The sequence below is a fragment of the Eubalaena glacialis genome, chromosome 16 (assembly GCF_028564815.1).
Source record: "Eubalaena glacialis isolate mEubGla1 chromosome 16, mEubGla1.1.hap2.+ XY, whole genome shotgun sequence".
Taxonomy (NCBI): Eukaryota; Metazoa; Chordata; class Mammalia; order Artiodactyla; family Balaenidae; genus Eubalaena; species Eubalaena glacialis.
The window spans coordinates 1,958-21,295 of record NC_083731.1 but is presented as its reverse complement, the minus strand read 5'-3'; the positions used below and the strand labels follow the sequence as shown (position 1 = coordinate 21,295).

Sequence of the window (19,338 nt, the reverse complement as noted above, 5' to 3'; positions counted from 1 at the left end):
TCTTGGGGTAAGGTCCAGAATGGAAGACTCCAAAGGAAACAACTAAAGACAAGACCTAAAATCACACTCATGTTTCTCAGTTTCCTACAGGAGGAGGCTGCAAACTATTTTTTAAGTGGACTCAATTTCCCCACTTTTAGCAGAAAATCAGCAACCCTGAGACTCCAATCTTCCATAATATAAAAGTTAATAAACACCTAGAAGTGGTTCAAGATTTATAAATAAATTAATTTTATATGACCAAATAGAAACTTTAAAATAATTTTTATGATGTGAAAATACTTGAGAACAAAATTTCTCAAAAATTTCATGCCTAATTCTTAAACATTCTAACGAATAATTTCCAATGTCTGAAATTAGTTGCACAAAAAAAGATACACTTTAACTAGATGTTTTAAATTGAGTACAACTTGCTCTTGTTAAATGGAATGCCTACCTCTTCATATTGTTCAAATATATTGAAATTAATTTTACCCATCTGGAATATACAATATGAATTTATTGACTTACACGACAACCACATAAACAGAGATCAAGAAAAAAATAACCAAACGCTTATGCTTTGTAACACTACTGAGACACGGTACACCATACCTGTCAACATCTACTGATCCAACTAGGCTATTTAACTATACTTTCAACAAATGGGTTCAATAAACAACTCTGTAGAGCATATAAGCACACTGTATTTAAAAATCAAATTTGCTGCTCCTCCAGTGGAGGTTCCAGAGCTTCCATTAGCTTTTTATTTGCCTCTTCATTATGCCGGCTTTGACAATGAGTTAAATGTTTCTTAAAGCCTCTTGGAAAATTTGACTCAAAATTACAACGTGGACATTTAAGTAAACTTTGCCCATGAGCTGCTACATGATTTTTAAGGAGAGATTCCAAAAGAAAAGCCTTTCCACAAATTGTACACTTGTAAGGACTGTGGACATTATGCTTGTTAACCAAATGATGCAAAACAGCACCTTTTTTCATAGCACGACAGCAACAAATTTTGCAATAATACTTTCCTTTTCCACGCTTCATGTATTTTGCAATCTCTTCTTCAGAGATAAAAGCCTCTTTTTCTTCAGTAAACTGCAGCACATTTTTGGACTGCTCTGGACTAGTCATGTCTATTTTGTTCTCTTTACTAAAATCAATAGATTCCACATCAACCTGCTCTTGATCACTGCTCGATTCTTGGCCCTTACTATCTATCGCATCCAAATCTGTTTTTATATACTCACTGCTACTAAGCTCAGCATCCGAGTTCTCTTGGTTGTCTTTCTTGAGCTTCTTTGAGGAAGGAAATAAAGTGTCTTCTAAGAGTTTCTTAGGTGTAGCTAGTAGTTCTTCCTGAACCAAAACATCACACTTTTGATCATCTATGGCATCTGCCTGTAGTTCATCACCAAGCTCAACTGCCTTCTGAGATTCTGAGAAGACAGCAGCTTTGGGAAGTTCGGGGAAAAGGGCATGTTTCCGGGGCTCTGGAAAAAGAGCACGTTTTCGTGGTTCAGGAGAAGCAGGAGGGGCTGTTTTGGTAGGCTCAGAAAACAGGGGTTTTCTAGGCTCAGTATCAATAGAGAGAACAGGCTTCCAGATATCAGAGGAAGCTTTAGGGGACTCAGATGGCCCAGAAGGACCTGGTTTCCGGGTCTCAGGGAAGACAGGTTTCTGAGGTTCAATAAAAAAGGAAGACTTCCAGAGATCAGGGGAACCACCACGGGAACTTTTCTGGGACTCAGAAAAATCAAGTGAAGCAGGAGAAGTTTTCCGCTGATCAGGGGAAAGCTTCCAAAGCTCTGGAGACCCTGAGGGTTTTCTGAGCTCTGGAGATCCCGCTGGACTACGGATCTCTGGGGACAGTGGTGGGCCTGGTTTGCGAAGCTCAGGAGACAAGGGAGGTCCTGCTTTACGAAGCTCAGGAGACACTGGAGGAACTGTCTTCCAATGTTCAGGTGACAAGGTGGGAGCTGTCTTTCGGAGTTCTGGTGGGCCAGACTTCCACGACTCAGGAGATGCGGGGGGAGATTTCCAGGAACCAGGTGAGACTGATGAAGACTTCCAGGATGCAGGTGACAGGGATGGAGTTGGTTTCCAAGGTCCAGGTGATATAGAAGGAATTGGTTTCCAAGGTCCAGGAGACACAGATGGAGCAGGTTTAGCTGGCTTCCAAGGTCCTGATGATGCTGACGGACTGGATTTCCAAGACCTGGGGGACCCAGGTGGCCCTGGCTTCCAAGAACCTGGTGACACAGCTGGGGCTGGTCTCCGAGGCTCTGGGGACACAGCAGGGAATGGCTTCCAAGGTTCAGGAGACTCCGATGGGGACAGCTTCCTTGGCTCAGGGGAGACAGTCCGGACTGGCTTCCGAGACTCTGGAGACGCAGTCGGGGATGGTCCCCAAGGTTCAGGGGAGGCACCTAGAACTGGTGACTCTGGAGATGAGGCTGAAGGTGGCCCCAATGTTTCTGGGAAATGGGAGTGTTTCTGGGGTTTGGGATTAGTAAGAGTTGCCTTTACTGGCTCAGGAGATACAGGAGCAAGTTTCTGTGGTTCTGGAGAAGGAACAGGGACTGGTTTCTGAGATTCAGAAACAAGAGGGACTGGTTTTGGAAGTTCAGGAGAAGAAACGGGGGCAGGTTTTGGAGGCTCGGGAGAAGGAAGAGAAGGTGTCTGTGGCTCAGGAGAAACAACAGGGCCAGGTTTCTGAGAGTCCAGGGAAGTAAGAGGAGTAGGTTTTGGTGATTCTGGAGACATAACTGGGCCAAATTTCTGTGTTTCTATGGAAAGGACAGGTATAGGTTTCAGGAGTTCTGCTGAATTAGAGGCCATTTTCTGGTGTTCAGGAACAGAAGGGCTTTTCACAGGATCTGCTTCTTTGTTTAACTGATTTTTTGGTTTCTCATTCCATTTCTCTGGGGCTGAATGTTTGGATGTGATGTGATAGTATACATTAGAGTACATCTTGCTGGTGAAAAAGCATTTATGGCAGTGAAATAGCTTTGCACTTTTCTGGTAAAATATCATTTTACCTAACCCACCGGCATCCATTTCATCACAAAATTCTGGATGGATGGTACCCATGTGGATTTGTACATTTTCATAATCCGTGCCTCTGAAATTGCAGTGATCACACTCCAAACGTGCCGATGGCTTACGAAGTTCCTGGAATACTTCCATTTTTCTAACATACACGATTATATTCTTTAAAAACAGTGCTGCAATAAAGTGGAGATAAATGATTTTCAGAGAACATAATTTTGAATAAAATGCTATTTCTAGTTCATTCTATACTTGCATAATAAGTCTAGAATGGCACACGCACTTATTAGATAATATCTCTATAAAGATTTTGAAGAGATGGGAAAAATATAATTAATTTTAAAGTGAGTCCCAAGAACTCTGCTATTTTTACATACCTCATCTCATTTAACACTCCTAACAATATGACTCAAATATTACTTTCATTTACAGATAAAGAAAATAATGTTCAAAGAAATGACTTACCCAGGTTATAGGACTATCAGGGACCCAAGCTTCACTCCAGAATTATCTATTGCATGTGCCTTACACTTTGACTCTAAAACCACGAATCAACAAGCTGTCAGTACGCAAAGCTGAGTAAATATCAAAGCTAAAGCTAGGCTATTAAGGCAGAGCAAGAAACTTTAGGTCCATTTCAGAAAGCACTTGTTAAACTACATCTAACATGAAAAGACATCTTTAAAAAAAAGTCAACATATCTTGTAATGTTTTATCCATCCTAATATACTTTTATCCATTCATTTAATAAATTGATTATTTTGTGCCCCATGCTTTTCTAGGTGCTTGGGTTTAAAGGGGTGTCTTGCAATATGGTGCTTATATCAGTTGGGAAGATAAGAATGCGGAGGGCAACACAGAGAAGGCACTCAAGCAGAGATCTTGAATGATGTGATGGAGTTTGCCAAAAACGGCAATTCAGATGGAGGACACCCTTGAGGCAACTTGCTTGCCAGAAAACAAGACTTTTAAACTTTTAAGCTAGCCTTGTTAAGGTGGTAAAAGTAACAGAAGCTCACAGTTAAAAACATACTCATTCACGCAGTACAAGGTACTCACACAGTATCACTCCCCAGGGGTAGCCACTGTACTTATGTGTCACCGAAGAGAAGGTCTATGTTTACACATTCTACACAAATGAGATATTAAGCATATTTTTCTGCAACGAGTTTTCATTTAAGGAAGAGAAGGTGTCTGTGGCTCAGGAGAAACAACAGAGCCAGACTCCAGGGAAGTGAGAGGTACATGTTTTGGTGATTCTGGAAACAACTGGGCCAGGTTTCTGTGTTTCTACAGTAAGGGCAGATACAGGTTTCAGGAGTTCTGTTGAATTAGAAGGCATTTTCTAGGATATTTTCACATACAGAGTAAGCACTGAATTTCCTTTGAATGTGAGAGTATTTCTGAAAGGGAAATTCCTAGAAATGGATTACCTGGTTCAAAAGCTATTTGCAATTGAAACTGACATTTTACCAAACTCTCAAAAAGTTGTCGTACTATTACACACCAACCAAGAGTGTTGATGTGAAGACTAATTCCCCAGCTCCCTCAGCATCAGAGTATCATTAAACTTCTAATCCTTTCTACTTCTTAGGTGAAAACTGGTATCTCACTAGTGTTTTAATGTAGTTTAATGACAAAGACCGAATATTTCCCCTTGTTTATTAGCCATGTGTATTTCTTTTTCTAGGCTGTGCTTTGCCCATTTTTCTTAATTATTTGTAAACAGTCTTTGTATGTGAAAGAAGTCAGTCCTTTTATGGAAACTATCTTCTCACTTTATTATTTGTCTCGACTTTATTTATGATTTTTTTTTTTTTACTACATACAATTGGTTTACATAAAAATTAAAAACTTAAAAGTGCTTCCCTTATGACTGTGTTTTAAGTTATGCCTTCCATTCCATTATTTTTTTAATCACTCAATATTTTCCCTATGATAATGATAACTTCATTCTTTTCTTACATTTGTATCTTTAATCCTCTGGGATCCAGCGTATTTTTGACCCCAAATGGATAGTTCAGTCGTCTCAACATTGATTACACATGTAACCAATGACATGTAATGTTCTACTTAGCAATTACTAAGTTTTGTGTATGATGCTACTCTGGGCTCTATTCTATTCCCCACCAGCTCCATCTGGTATGCTCTTCTTAGCATGGGTATCCAACAACCGCTAAAACAGACTCTGTAACTAACATATTCAGCACATGTTCATGCATCATCATATATATGGGTGTGTATGCTTTTACAGTTTTCCCTCAAGAACTCCAAGCACTTTTCAAAAACGTACTCATCATAAAATATTCTCTTAAACGTTAGAAAGAAATGTTAAAAGCACACAAAAATACATGCAGAGCAATGCTGGTACAATACCGTTATTAAATATTGTATATTTAATTTACAATATAAATCCAGGACAAGTACTTTTAGAATGGGGAAGAAATATAGACCAACATGCTTCTTCCCTAGTAGACTTACCAGCTGTCTTACTAGAAGTCTTAAAAGTGGTCTTCAAAGGGCAAGCAAGTCTACATGGCTTTTCGACTAAACCACAGAAGACAGCGTGTAGTACGTGAAGGACAAAGATGAGCAGCTGAACCTGAAAAAAACAAAGGACGGGTGATCGAAATGCCTTCTCTGTGAAAACCTGTGTCCTCTGTAACAGCATTCTGCCAACTTCCCTCACTATCCTGCCCCTTCCAACAGCAAGAGGGGTCCAATCCAAAGCCTGGACACTAACTGTAATGAAACGAAACCAAAGACTACAGCAGATACTATCCACGACACCATCCTTGTTGAATTTTATTTTAATGATCCACTATGGAATTAATGCGTGACCCTAACCCAACCAAACCCTTCTCAAACCCACCATCTAACTTCAGCTAACGTGACAAGCACTCAGAAGACTCCTGCCATGACTACAGGCTATTTTGTCAATTAAAACTTCTTATAGTTGAGGAAACTCAAACCTAGACATTAATAACTTGCTCAAGGTTAGGCAGTCCGCGTCTGATGAAGGACCATAATAACGTTCCGCTATCTATCCAGGTTCTTTGTCATATATCTTGACCAAGCTAATACAGTGGAATTTAGTAAGATCCTGTAAAGCCAGTAAATGGGCCCAAATCAGACAGATGAAATTTATCAAACATTTAGAATCCAAATATCAATTACAAAACATAGGACTATAGTGAACTGCACTGGGCAGAGTATCCCAGTGGATCACTGTCTCCAGCTCTGAGCAGGAAGGACACTAAGATCTTGAGTCCAAACCCTGGGAATACGCAAAAGAAAGCAAAGAGAATGGTAGGAAGTCTTTAAAAACACGTCATTTGTGAGCACAGACACTTCACTTCAAAAGAGGAAGAATTATGGATAATATGCAAGCTGTCCAAAAACAAGTGGAAGCCAGCAGGAAAAGAGATTTCAGCTCAGCATGAAGTTTTACAAAGTACCCCATCATGGACTAGAGTGAGCTGCTCTGTCAGGTAGGAGCCTCCATAACTGGGGGCCAACGATTAGTACAGGACCAGAAGGATCCTCGAGGACTGAAGTCCAACCGTATCATTTTACAATTGAGAAAAGTGATGCTGAGGGAGAGAAGTGACTTGTCAAAGATCACAACAATTAGGTCAAAGAAAACAACAGAAGACCCTGATTTCCTGACTCTGGATCTCTGCTGTAACAATAATGATGTCTTCCCCATGGGGATGTTGCAGAATTGAGTTCAGAATTCAGCTGCTGGGTAGAGGCTAGAAACTGAGATTACTTCCAGCTTCCAGATTATAGCAATTTTTTCCCCTAAGTTTCAGAGTTCCTTAGCCTAACTATGAAAGTAACTCTACATTGTGCAGGTTAATAAAAATTTCTCATCCTACATTTCACCTCTACAGACCACATATTGTGCCTAAAAAACATAAGTTTTAATCACGAGTGTTTTGCCAGTCCATCATCCTGTATTTTTCAGTGAAGTTCTACCATATGGTATCACACCTATTTCCATTTTCCATCCAATTTCTTTCTTAACATCTAGCACCACTGGTCTTTTAAAACATTTTGATGCACAGCTCTCCCATGTAAACTCAATATGCAGAGCATGTCTAAAGCTAATTTGCTCTATTAATATATACACAGTAGCACGGCTCTTCACCCTTGCTGATTTTTAAAAAATTATTAAACTTTAGAGATGTTTTAGGTTTAAAGAAAAACTGAACAGAAAGTTCTCTGTTCTCATATACCTCCTTTCCTCCCCTGCACATCCTTTCTCCTATTATTAACACCCTGTATTAGTGCGGTAGATTTGTTAAAACCGATAAACAAATTACATGTTACTGTTAACTAAAACAGAAACTCTATACCCGTTCAACAATACCCTCTGAGTCGAATCATACAACACTTGCTCTTTTGTGTGTGGCGTATTTCACTTAGCACGTCTAAACTGAAGCATGTATCATAATTTTATTCTTTTTTAAGGATAAACAGCATTCCAACTTTTTTCCCGTTCACCTGCTGATGATCATTTAGAGTGTCACCGCCTTTTGGCTGCTTCGAAGAAGGCTGCTCTGAACACTGGTGTCCAAGTACCTGGGTCCCTGCTTTCAATTCTTTGGAGTTGACACCTAGGAGGGGAAGTGCTGGATCATGTGACAACTGCATGTTGACACTTTTGAGGAACCACTGAACCACTTTCCACAGCTGATGGCCGCTCCATTTTAATTCCCAGCCACCAGTGCAGGAGTGTTCTAATTTCTCCACGTCCGAACCAACACTCTGGGTGTGAAGCGGCATCTCGTTCTGGATTCCCTTTCCGTAACTCTGACGGCTAAGAGCTTCCTTTGATGTGCTGCCTGGCGATCTGCACATCTTCCCGGGAGAGACCCCCACTCAAGCCCTCTGCCCACTTTTACACAGCTTTTTGTTGCTGGGTTATCAGATGCACACCACATTTCTTCCCCTCCGTGGGTTGCCCCGCCGACTTCTGAACAGCACTGATGACAAAGCCCACGCAGCCGAGGGCGGCAGAGAAAACTGCCTCCAGGACCGGACCCGCGGGGCCGGGTCCCGCCTTCCCAGCGCGGTTTTAAACAAAACGTTTCGTGCCTCCACGGGAAGACGCAGGGCCTCCCGCCCCTAGTGCCGGCGGCCCCACCCCGCCCGCGGCTCTGGGGGGAGGGGTCCTTCCGCCGGCGCCAGCGACCAGGCCCCTCCTCGGCGGCCGCCCCAGGCTTCCTCGGGACTGCGGCCCGGACGACGCCCCTCCCTGCCCGCCCCGCTTCTCACCGGTGGGCCGCGGGCGGCGTCCAGGCGGGGAAGGACTGCGGGAGGCCGGGCTCGCGGTCCGAGGCGGCTCCGCGAGGCCCTGCGGCGCAGCGGCCTCCCGAATGGCGACGAGGCGCAGGCGCGAGCTCCGGGCGCGCGAACGTGCGCGCGGCCACAGAATGGGCCGGAGGGGGCTGACGGGAAGCGAGTTTGGCGCCGCGCGCCCTCCCGCGAAGACCAATCAGATCGCTGGTCGCGGAGCGCCGCTTTGTGGAGAGAGCGCTGGTCTGTCGAGCGGCCCGCCCCGCCCCCGGAAGTGACGCGTGCTCTCCCACTCCGCCCCCGGACGCGCCCGCCCCGGCTCCGCCCCAGAAGTTCCAGCGAGCCGGCGGGCCTCAGGGAGTGGTTCCGCTGCCCTGGACGGTGAGCGCTGGGAGGACGGCCGCACTTGTCCCTCCCGCCGGGTCGCGGGTCCGATCCGCGGCCTGGGACCACCCGGCCGCTATGAGTTTTGGATTTGTTTCTGTCTTTGGCCGGGGTTTTTAAAGTTAACAGCTCCGTAGCGCTTAAGTGCCCCGCCGAGACGGTGCTGCGTAGGGAGGGAAACGGCTGGCCGCCAGGTTCCCTGTGGGAGCCAACGGCATCCACTACCTCAGTTGCAGGCATCTCTGGTCTATGCCTGTGTTTTTTGTTTTATGCTCACTTTCACGCCAAATTTAAAACCTTGCATTCTTTTAACTTCTGAAAATAGTCTAACTTTAAATAGTAACTGGGGTGCTTTCTAGGAAATTTTCAGATTTTTGTTTTTGTAGCAAAATGATCCATGGTTTTGACCGGTTTTAATAGCTTTATTTAGTTATTTATTTTTGGCTGCGTTGGGTCTTTGTTGCTGCGCGCGGGCTTTCTCTAGTTAAGGCGAGCGGGCTTCTCATTGCGGTGGCTTCTCTTGTTGTGGAGCATGGGCTCTAAGGTGCAGGCTCAGTAGTTGTGGACACGGGCTCAGTAGTTGTGGCTCGCGGGCTCTAGAGTGCAGGCTCAGTCGTTGCGGCGCACGGGCTTAGTTACTCCGCGGCATGTGGGATCTTCCACGATCAGGGCTCGAACCCCTGTCCCCTGCACTGGTAGGCGGATTCTTAACCACTGCACCGCCAGAGAAGCCCTAGATGTAATAGCTTTAAAGGAAGACCTTCCACATAATTAAAGGCTTTACAATTTTCAGTTATCTTTTACCTGAGCTGCGTGGACTCCTCCTGGATGGAGGTACCTCCTGGGCTGAAGAGTACCTGCCCAGGTACACTGTAAACTCACTGGTGGGAGGGGAGAGGGAGGGGGAATGGGTGACGGGACCACAAGTAAATGAACACCATTCGTCTTTACCTAGGCAAACGCTTCCCATCCTCCAAGGCCCAACCCTGGAATGAACTTTTGTCTCCCAACTTATGAAAAAGTTATGTGTCAAAAAATAATAGTTGAAACCCCACTAGAAATACAGGCAAAGGACACAGATTATTTAGAAAAGAAGAACATAAATGCCCAATAAACAGAAAAAATCTTCAGCTTTAATAATAAAAATGCAAATAAAAACACGTTTAAAGCTGTAAATTTTAAATGTAGAAATGAGATCTTTTCTTTGAAGATCAAGTTTTATATTTTAAGAACTTTTGAGATTGTTATCTTGAATATGAAGCTATGTTGTGAAATTCAGCTTGGGAGTAGATGGAGTGCTGTTTTTCTTATCTTAAGTCTGTATTTTAAAAGTCTGTAATAATTTTATTGTAAGTGTTGCTGTTATGTCAGCATTACCAAAATAACTTGCAACCCTGTATTGTTGTGGCAGCCTTTTATTGTTGTTACTTGTGAGGCCACCTCCTGAAAGGTAGTTTAATTTGTCATCCATATCACACAATTTCCAGTTAAAGAACTGGTTAGAGCCCAGAGACTGTTAGCAAGATATCAGTTTATTATTTCTGCCATTGGTGAAGATCAGTTGGAGTGACATGTCAGTGAAATATCAATGTGTAGATGTGTACCTGTTCCTTTAGTTCATCTGCAGAAAGGAGTCCCTTCCATCTAGAGGCAGCTGTGGGGTGTGGGGATACTGCTGGAGTGCCAGAGTTCTTTATTCCTTTCCTTTAAGAAGCCTCTGGGGCCTTTTTACCTTCTGTTATGAAATTCACCTTTAGAAACAAGGCTCATTGTGGCTGCAGGCTGTAGTTTGAACAAGTTCTTTACTTTGTTTTGTTCTCCTGTGTTAGAATGAGTTGATTATTCCAACTGAACTCTGAACAAGCCTCTAGCATAGGGCAACTTCTGGAAACCAATATCTAGATTGTGATGGGGCAGTAACTCTGGGTCTTTTTCATTGATGTTTTCTTTATGAATAGACAACAACAAAAAATAACAAAACACCAAAAAACCTTCTGCCATTTTTTTGAATTCAAATTATGTAAACAAAGCTATTGTAGCTCTAGAATATGTAAATACTTTAAGATGAATAACACAAACGAACTCCCAATTATTGAAATTTTGGTATTTTAAAGTTTGTTAGAATAGTGCCCTAAACTTGAAAGTATGCAAAGAAAGCAGAAGTAACTCTTGCACAACCCACTAAAATGAGGACTTACAGGCTTTCAAACAAAATCTAGTTTAAGGCTCCTACTTAACACACACTTTTTAATAACTAATCTGGGTGTTTTCTCAACTTACACTAGATTCCAGGTGCCAAACTTGAAGAAGGGAATGAATGGGTGGAGGCAGGTGAACTAAAATTGCAGCAAGAAGTGACAACCTTAACAGCCTCTGAGGATGAGGACCCCAAAACACAACCAAAATGGCATTGGGCTTTGTCATTTGTCATATGTGCATAAAGGATAATGACATTGAGCCTCTGCACATACTCAAAACCTACACAGAATCACGATTGCAAACCCAGTGCACATTGTCAAATGAAGTGGTCAAAATCAGACTGACTTTTCTGTCAGAAAAAAAGACAATTTTTCAATTCAAACTAGTGCATTAATATACATCTGATGAATTATAAAAATGACTGAGACATAAATTAAGGAATGCTTCCTGTGAGAAATAATAAAAGCAGCCCAGATTATAATATAGATCTAATACAATTAACTTATCCACTTTAAGAGTAATAAAAACAAGACAGATAACTCTCTCTACTTAATTTATAATAATGCAAAATAATGTTAACTAAAATGATGTTAGTATTTTAATGAGGAGTACAACTTTGGTGAATGTCAATATACTTTCAAAGGTTAAAAACATGACTCTCACACAAATATAAAGTGAACACATATCAGAGATTTATTAACTCAAGGGAATAAGAGAAGAATAAAGCTCATTCAAAGAGAATTCATAAGACTGAGAATATATAGCCATAGAAGAAAGAATGCTAGTTAGATACAAAAGTGGTTAATGTCCCACAGGGCAATAAACCTATAACCTTTGAGTTTGTCTTTCCTGTCAGACAGAAATCATTCACATCTCTACTGTACAAAAATCTACATGTTAGCCTACAACTTCATGTGTGTGGGTCCAAATCAAAAAGATAATAGATCAAACACTCAATAATCCTTACCCAGTCAGACATGACGTAGAAAGCTGTGAAATCACTCTTTTGCCTTAGTTCCAAGTTTTGGACAATTTTTTAAACAGCACAAATTAAATAAGAATCAATATCAACATGAGAATCAAGTGCATTCATAGTTTTGATATGGTTATCGGGCTTTTCCCAATATGAAGATTGGAAATAAGGATGTATGATGCCTGTTCTTGGAAGGCTTTCATGTGCCCTGTGTGCCCATTTGTAACAAGACTTTAACCAATGCTATTAACACTCTTCATGAAAATAACCCTCAGATATTATCTCAGGGTTGAAGGTGAGAAAAATGTTCAAGGAAACACAAATACTTAGTGCTGGAGTCATGAGCAGAACCCAAGATCTTTGTTTCCTAATTCCACCTACTGACCTGTACTCATAGAATTCAGAGGTTAAATTTACATGCTTTTTTCCTCGGTATAGCTATTTGACTGCTCCCATTAGAAGCTTAACACAACAAAATATGATTAGCATCCTCCAAATTAGTTTTGAGGACCAAGGAACCTCTTGCCTATTTACCACTTTCCTAGACTCAGCAAACAAAATGGAGAAAGCCTATTTACCTGTGAAAAATCTACTCTCTGCTGATGTGCTCTTGGTTGATGGGTGCCCCTGGAACTCTGAGGTTGCTTGCTCCCAGTGTGAGTGAGCTTGGCCTTGGAAGGCTGGGGCCTGCGTGGCTAATGCCGCAGGTGGAAGCCAGCAGTGGCTCGAAGCAAATGGAAGGACATCGACTCGCATCCCCGAGGTGGTGGCCAAATCTGAGTTGCATCCCATAGGTTGGTCTGAGACAACTTGGGCCTCCAGGGACTGATGCTGTAGTAGGATGTGAATTCTGGCGATGGGGGTCCTTCAGGAGGGGGCTGTTAAAGTAGGGCTCAGGCTGTACTTGGCACAGAGCAGGGTCCAGCCCCCTCTGGGTTCAGTCTGGGAGGGATTTAGTCTGGGACATTACATGTGAATAAAAGTTCTAACACAGGCTTAATAAAAGGTTTAACATAACAGTTATACACGTTTATGTCCCTAATGACAGATCGTCAAAATATATGAAGTGAAAACTGACTGACTGAAGGGAGAAATAGTTTTACAATAATAGTTGGAAATTTCAATACCCCAGGCACAGTGATCGGTCAAACAACCAGACAGAAGAAGAGCAAGGGAATAGAGGACTTAATAAACCAACTAGCGCCCACAGACAGACACAGAGCCCTCCGCCCCAAAACAGCAGGACATACACTCTGCTCAAGTGCACAGGGGACATTTTCCAGGATAGATCATATGTGAGCTCACAAATTAAGTTTCAGTAGATTTAAAAAGTGTCTTCTCTGACCACAAAGGGATGAAGTTTATAGTTATAAATGTTTGTGGTTAAGAAAAAACCAAGAAAGGTCTCAAATCAACAGCCTAACTTTACAATTTATGGAACTGGAAAAGGAAAACAAGCTAAACACAAAGCCAGCAGAAGGAAGGAAATAATAAAGATTAAAGCAGAGATAAATGAAATAGAGAATAGAAAAACAATAGGAAAAAAACAATGAAACCAAAAGTTGGTTTTTCAAAAAGATCAACAAAATTGACAAAGCTACAGCTGGATGGGACTAAGAAAAAAAAGAACACCAAGTTACTAAAATCAGAAATGAAAGTGGAGACATTACTACTGGTTCTACAGAAACAAAGATTGTAAGAGAACACTATGAACAATTGTACACCAATAGATTGGATAACCTAGAAGAAATGAACAAGTTCCTAGAAACACAAAACCTGCCAAGACTAAATCACAAAGAAATAGAAAATCTGAATAGACCCATAAGTAGTAAGGAGATTGAACCAGTAATAAAAAAATCTCTACACACAAAAAAAGCCACGGCTTCACTGATGAAGTCTACCAAACATTTAAAGAAAAACTAATACTAATTCTTGTCATGTTTTTCCTAAAAATTGAAGAGGGAACACTTTCTAACTCATTCTTTTAGACCAGCATAACCTTGTTACCAAAGCCAGAAAAAGATACTACGAAAAAAAGAAAACTACTAACTAATATCCCTCATGGGTATTGATGCAAAAATACTCAAAATAGTTTTCACAGTGGTTGGTCCTGCATAGAGGGGACAATAAAAATTCAATGAATTTGAACCTGCCCATACGTTTGATGAAGGAATAGGTATCATCTTATAGAGAGCTAAAAGAAGTTTTAAGGTTACCTTTACTGAATGAACACTGAACAGTGTTTTGTATGGTGGAGTGAAATTTTGGTATTTGGCCCAATGTTCTCCCGTCTCCTCACTTGCCTGCCTCATGAATAAACCCTTTCTCTGCTGCAAACCTCAGCGTCTCGGGGTTTGGCTTGCTACCACTGGGCAGCAGCCTTAATCAGTAAAGGAAAGTTACATGCAAAGGAGCTTCTAACAAGCTGTTCCCTTATCTGCTGCCCTGTGAGACACACTCAAGGATTTCTGTTATGGTGCCAGCTTCTGTTAATGCTACTGGGCATGGTTTCACTAACTCAAAGATGAACATGCAGGATATTTACCAGGCAGAGGTCTTGTATCAACACCTGTGGAAGGGAAGGGATGAGAGGAGGCAAGGTTGGGCAGAGGGAGAAATTGCGCTGTGATACGGGACACACAGAGGCCTCAGCCGACCTCATGGGGGCCCCTGAAGCTGGAGTGACTCCTAGGATGTATTTAGCTGAAAGGTTTTAATATGAAATAAACCTTGCTGCTCTAAACAAGTTTGAATTTTTGTTTTTTTAATTTATTTGTATGTGTCGGGTCTTAGTTGCAGCACATGGGATGTTTTGTTGCAGTGCATGGCCTCTTTGTTGTGGTTCATGGGCTTCTCTCTAGTTATGGTGTGCGGGCTCTAGAGCACGTGGGCTTAGGTGCCCCGCGGCATGTGGGATCTTAGTTCCCCAACCAGGGATTGAACCTGCATCCCCTTCATTGGAAGGCGGATTCTTAACCACTGGACCACCAGGGAAGTCCCCTGAAATCTTCTTTATAGTGCTGACAAGACAACTTAAAATCAGGTCTTGATTACAGCTTGGGCATTCTATTCTACATAGCCTGAACATGCCTGTAATATTTGAATTCATCCAAGTCAGAGATAATTTCTCTTGAAAAGTATCAGAAATATTAAGGCTTGCATCAGTCCCCTTGAAGCATCAAGATGACGTGAATGCGGACAAACCCAGGAGACCTAGCACCTGATTGTCCAGGGGCAACCCGTTCCCACCTGCCTCTCCCTACTTCACTTGTTTGTCTGTTTTGAAGTCCTCAATCAACGCATATATTCTCATTATAAAAATTCAAACAGTGCAAACATGTACAGAGCAAAATGTGGAATCCCTCTTTCACTATGGATGATTTTTAAAATCTATGCTTTAGGTTTGGGTGGATCAAATAGAGACAGCACTGCACAAGAGAAATAAAGAAAAGCAATCTTTGGCAATAGTAATACGCTGACATAGTTGGAGAGATGGCATTTTGTCATGGTGAGCACAAGACAGCAGGAGGACTGGGACCTGGTTGCCTCAACACACTCGGCTTTAATGGAGCAAATAAAAGTGGAGAAAACTTTAATGTGTCTGCCATCCCTCCCAGGATCACCATGCGGATTCTTTAAGAGGATGAAGGAGATTTGTGGTCTCCATCCAGAAGGAGGTTTGGCTGGAGGGAGGAACACTGCAGTCACTGATTTGGGAAGGTTTTGATGGGCTTCCACTCCAAAGTGCTACAACTTATAATAGCTTAATTTATACAATTGAATGTAAAATGATCAGCCACTTTTTTGGGTCAACTCTTCCTTGCTTTTCTGGCAGAAACTGGTAGGTGATAGCTACTGAATGGCATGTTCCCATCTTTGGCAAAAGTGGAAGGATTTGCATACAGGAAGTGACAGGAGGGACGCTGGGAACCCCTGGGCTCCCGTCGTCCTGCCGTGACCCAGGCCCTGGCACCTCTGCTTCCCTCTCTCTCTCCATCTCCCCTTCCTGTGCCCGAGGCCCAGCCCTGAGCCGTCTCCTCCTCCACATCCTGCATTTCCACTTCATCCAGTCTCAGCTCAGGCATGACACATGGATCCCACTCCTCAAGTGGTGATTAAGTTGGTCACTACTGAGGGGCCTTGTCGTGACATGGCTTCCAAGTTTTAAAAAATTAATATTGGTACAAATTGGAAAAGAAGAAGTAAAACTGTCACTGTTTGCAGATGACATGATACTATACATAGAGAATCCTAAAAATGCCACCAGAAAACTGCTAGAGCTAATCAATGAATTTGGTAAAGTTGCAGGATACAAAATTAATGCACAGAAATCTCTTGCATTCCTATACACTAATGATGAAAAATCTGAAAGAGAAATTATGGAAACACTCCCATTTACCACTGCAACAAAAAGAATAAAATACCTAGGAATAAACCTACCTAGGGAGACAAAAGACCTGTATGCAGAAAACTATAAGACACTGATGAAAGAAATTAAAGATGATACCAACAGATGGAGAGATATACCATGTTCTTGGATTGGAAGAATCAACATTGTGAAAATGACTTTACTACCCAAAGCAATCTACAGATTCAATGCAATCACTATCAAATTACCAATGGCATTTTTTATGGAACTAGAACAAATCATCTTAGAATTTGTATGGAGATACAAAAGACCCCGAATAGCCAAAGCAGTCTTGAGGGAAAAAAATGGAGCTGGAGGAATCGGACTCCCTGACTTCAGACTATACTACAAAGCTACAGTAATCAAGACAATATGGTACTGGCACAAAAACAGAAACATAGATCAATGGAACAAGATAGAAAGCCCAGAGGTAAAGCCACGCACCTATGGTCAACTAATCTATGACAAAGGAGGCAAAGATATACGATGGAGAAAAGACAGTCTCTTCAATAAGTGGTGCTGGGAAAACTGGACAGCTACATGTAAAAGAATGAAATTAGAATACTCCCTAACACCATACACAAAAATAAACTCAAAATGGATTCGACACCTAAATGTAAGACCGGACACTATAAAACCCTTAGAGGAAAACATAGGAAGAACACTCTTTGACATAACTCACAGCAAGATCTTTTTTGATCCACCTCCTAGAGTAATGGAAGTAAAAACAAAAATAAACAAATGGGACCTAATGAAACTTAAAAGCTTTTGCACAGCAAAGGAAACCATAAACAAGACGAAAAGACAACCCTCAGAATGGGAGAAAATATTTGCAAACGAATCAACGGACAAAGGATTAATCTCCAAAATATATAAACAGCTCATTCAGCTCAATATTAAAGAAACAAACAATGCAATCCAAAAATGGGCAGAAGACCTAAATAGACATTTCTCCAAAGAAGATGGCCAAGAAGCACATGAAAAGATGCTCAACCTCACTAATTATTAGAGAAATGCAAATCAAAACTACAATGAGGTATCACCTCACACCAGTTAGAATGGGCATCATCAGAAAATCTACAAACAACAAATGCTTGAGAGAGTGTGGAGAAAAGGGAACCCTCTTGCACTGTTGGTGGGAATGTAAATTGATACAGCCACTATGGAGAACAATATGGAGGTTCCTTTAAAAACTAAAAATAGAATTACCATATGATCCAGCAATCCCACTATTGGGCATATACCCAGAGAAAACCGTAATTCAAAAAGGCACATGCACCCCAATGTTCATTGCAGCACTATTTACAATAGCCAGGTCGTGGAAGCAACCTAAATGCCCATCGACAGACGAATGGATAAAGAAGTTGTGGTACATATATACAATGGAATATTAGTCAGCCATAAAAAGGAACGAAATTGAGTCATTTGTTGAGACGTGGATGGATCTAGAGACTGTCATACAAAGTGAAGTAAGTCAGAAAGAGAAAAACAAATATCGTATATTAACGCCTGTATGTGGAACCTAGAAAAGTGGTAAAGATGAACCAGTTTGCAGGGCAGAAGTTGAGACACAGATGTAGAGAACAAACGTATGGACACCAAGGGGGGAAAACCGTGGTGGGGTGAGGATGGTGGTGTGCTGAATTGGGCGATTGGGATTGACATGTATACACTGATGTGTATAAAATTGATGACTGATTAAAAAAAAATTAATATTGGAAAAAAAAATCCAGACAGTTAATGGTCTAAATGAGCATGAGGGTTAGAGCAGTTCCCCCTGGTTCCTGTTGATGATGGAGCCCTAGTCCTGGAGGGACGGAGAAGGTGAACTTACTTGGTGGACACGTGGCCCGTGTTTAGTCCTTTCATCTATTTGGTGTTTTATCCTCATCACATTTTTCTGAGTCTCTTCCTGCATCAGGCCCAGTCCCCTTACAGAGCTCACAGGCTGGAGAGTTAATCAGAGTGTGATCATAGCCCTGGGGGTCCCAGGTGAGGGCAGAGGGGGCTGTAGGAGGGGGTGAGGATCATGAAGGGCTTCATGGAGGAGGTGACCTGTGAGCTGGGTCTCCAAGGACAAGTCATCATCTAGCCAGGAAGTTTCAAAATGGAGAGCGTTCCATAGGATGTTTGTCTTAGGGTGAGAATCTTAAAAAAAATATCCTTGCAAATATTGTCTCATTATGTATTTGGCCAGGACAACCAGTAAATTCTCCTGGCAGTATTGAACTTTTATTTCCTTCCAGGAGGTCTCCAAAGGTATACCTATTCCATATGTGGCTCAAAACCAGTAAGCCTTTTTATAGCTTAACCGTGGACAAAGAGATGTAACTAAAGAAGGTGAAAAGAGAGCAGCCCCCATGATCCAGAGTCACTCCCAAAGACAGCCAAAAGAAAGAAAGAGTAGATGAACAGAGGAAAGGTTTATTTCTAGGCACACAGGAACCAATCAAAAAAGTAACTAACATGTTAATGATGAAAGTTAAAGGATTATAAACCTCACTTAATAGGGGAAAGGGTGAGGGGAGAATTAGCTTCTATGGGAAGAACAGATGGGTTTCTTCAGGAAAGACGACAGGTTCTTTGGAAAACAATGGGATATGAGAAAGTTTGTGATCATGTTTGTCTGTACAGGGATGAGTGATCTTTGCATCTTTTTCAGGGTCATAAAACACCCCACAGAAGGGATAGTAGGATTACTCTTGGTCTCTCTCCTGGGAATAGAAGCCACCCTGGAGAGGAAATTTATGGCTGTGGTCATTTCTCAGAAGCTTCTGCTTTTATTCACATGAGGGGAGCCCCAAGAAGGCATTTTTTCTGCATCTGTTGAATCTCATCTCCAGCTTAAGTTGTATAGGAATTCAGTGGAGTTTACACTGTGTGGAGACCAGAATCCTCAGGAAAATTAGAAAGAACAAATCAAACCCTCAAAAGAAACTTAGCCAAACGATGTCAAGAGACTCATCAACGCTGGATCTCCCTTCTCCCTCTAGTACTTCTGAGAATGTGAATAGCCCCTAAAGGAAAGCTCAGG

General features: G+C 41.9%; 1 protein-coding gene across 1 annotated transcript; it reads right to left on the bottom strand.

Moving 5' to 3' along the window:
• Nucleotides 1-276: 276 nt before the first annotated feature.
• CHAMP1 (chromosome alignment maintaining phosphoprotein 1) lies at nucleotides 277-8,455 on the bottom strand. Its single transcript, XM_061170799.1, has 3 exons — nucleotides 8,320-8,455; nucleotides 5,518-5,638; nucleotides 277-3,212 (listed from the first exon to the last, which is right to left on the bottom strand). Exon 3 carries the CDS (start codon nucleotides 3,172-3,174, stop codon nucleotides 697-699), a length of 2,478 nt encoding a protein of 825 aa, XP_061026782.1. The 5' UTR covers nucleotides 3,175-3,212; nucleotides 5,518-5,638; nucleotides 8,320-8,455; the 3' UTR covers nucleotides 277-696.
• Between the last annotated feature and the right edge of the window lie 10,883 nt (nucleotides 8,456-19,338).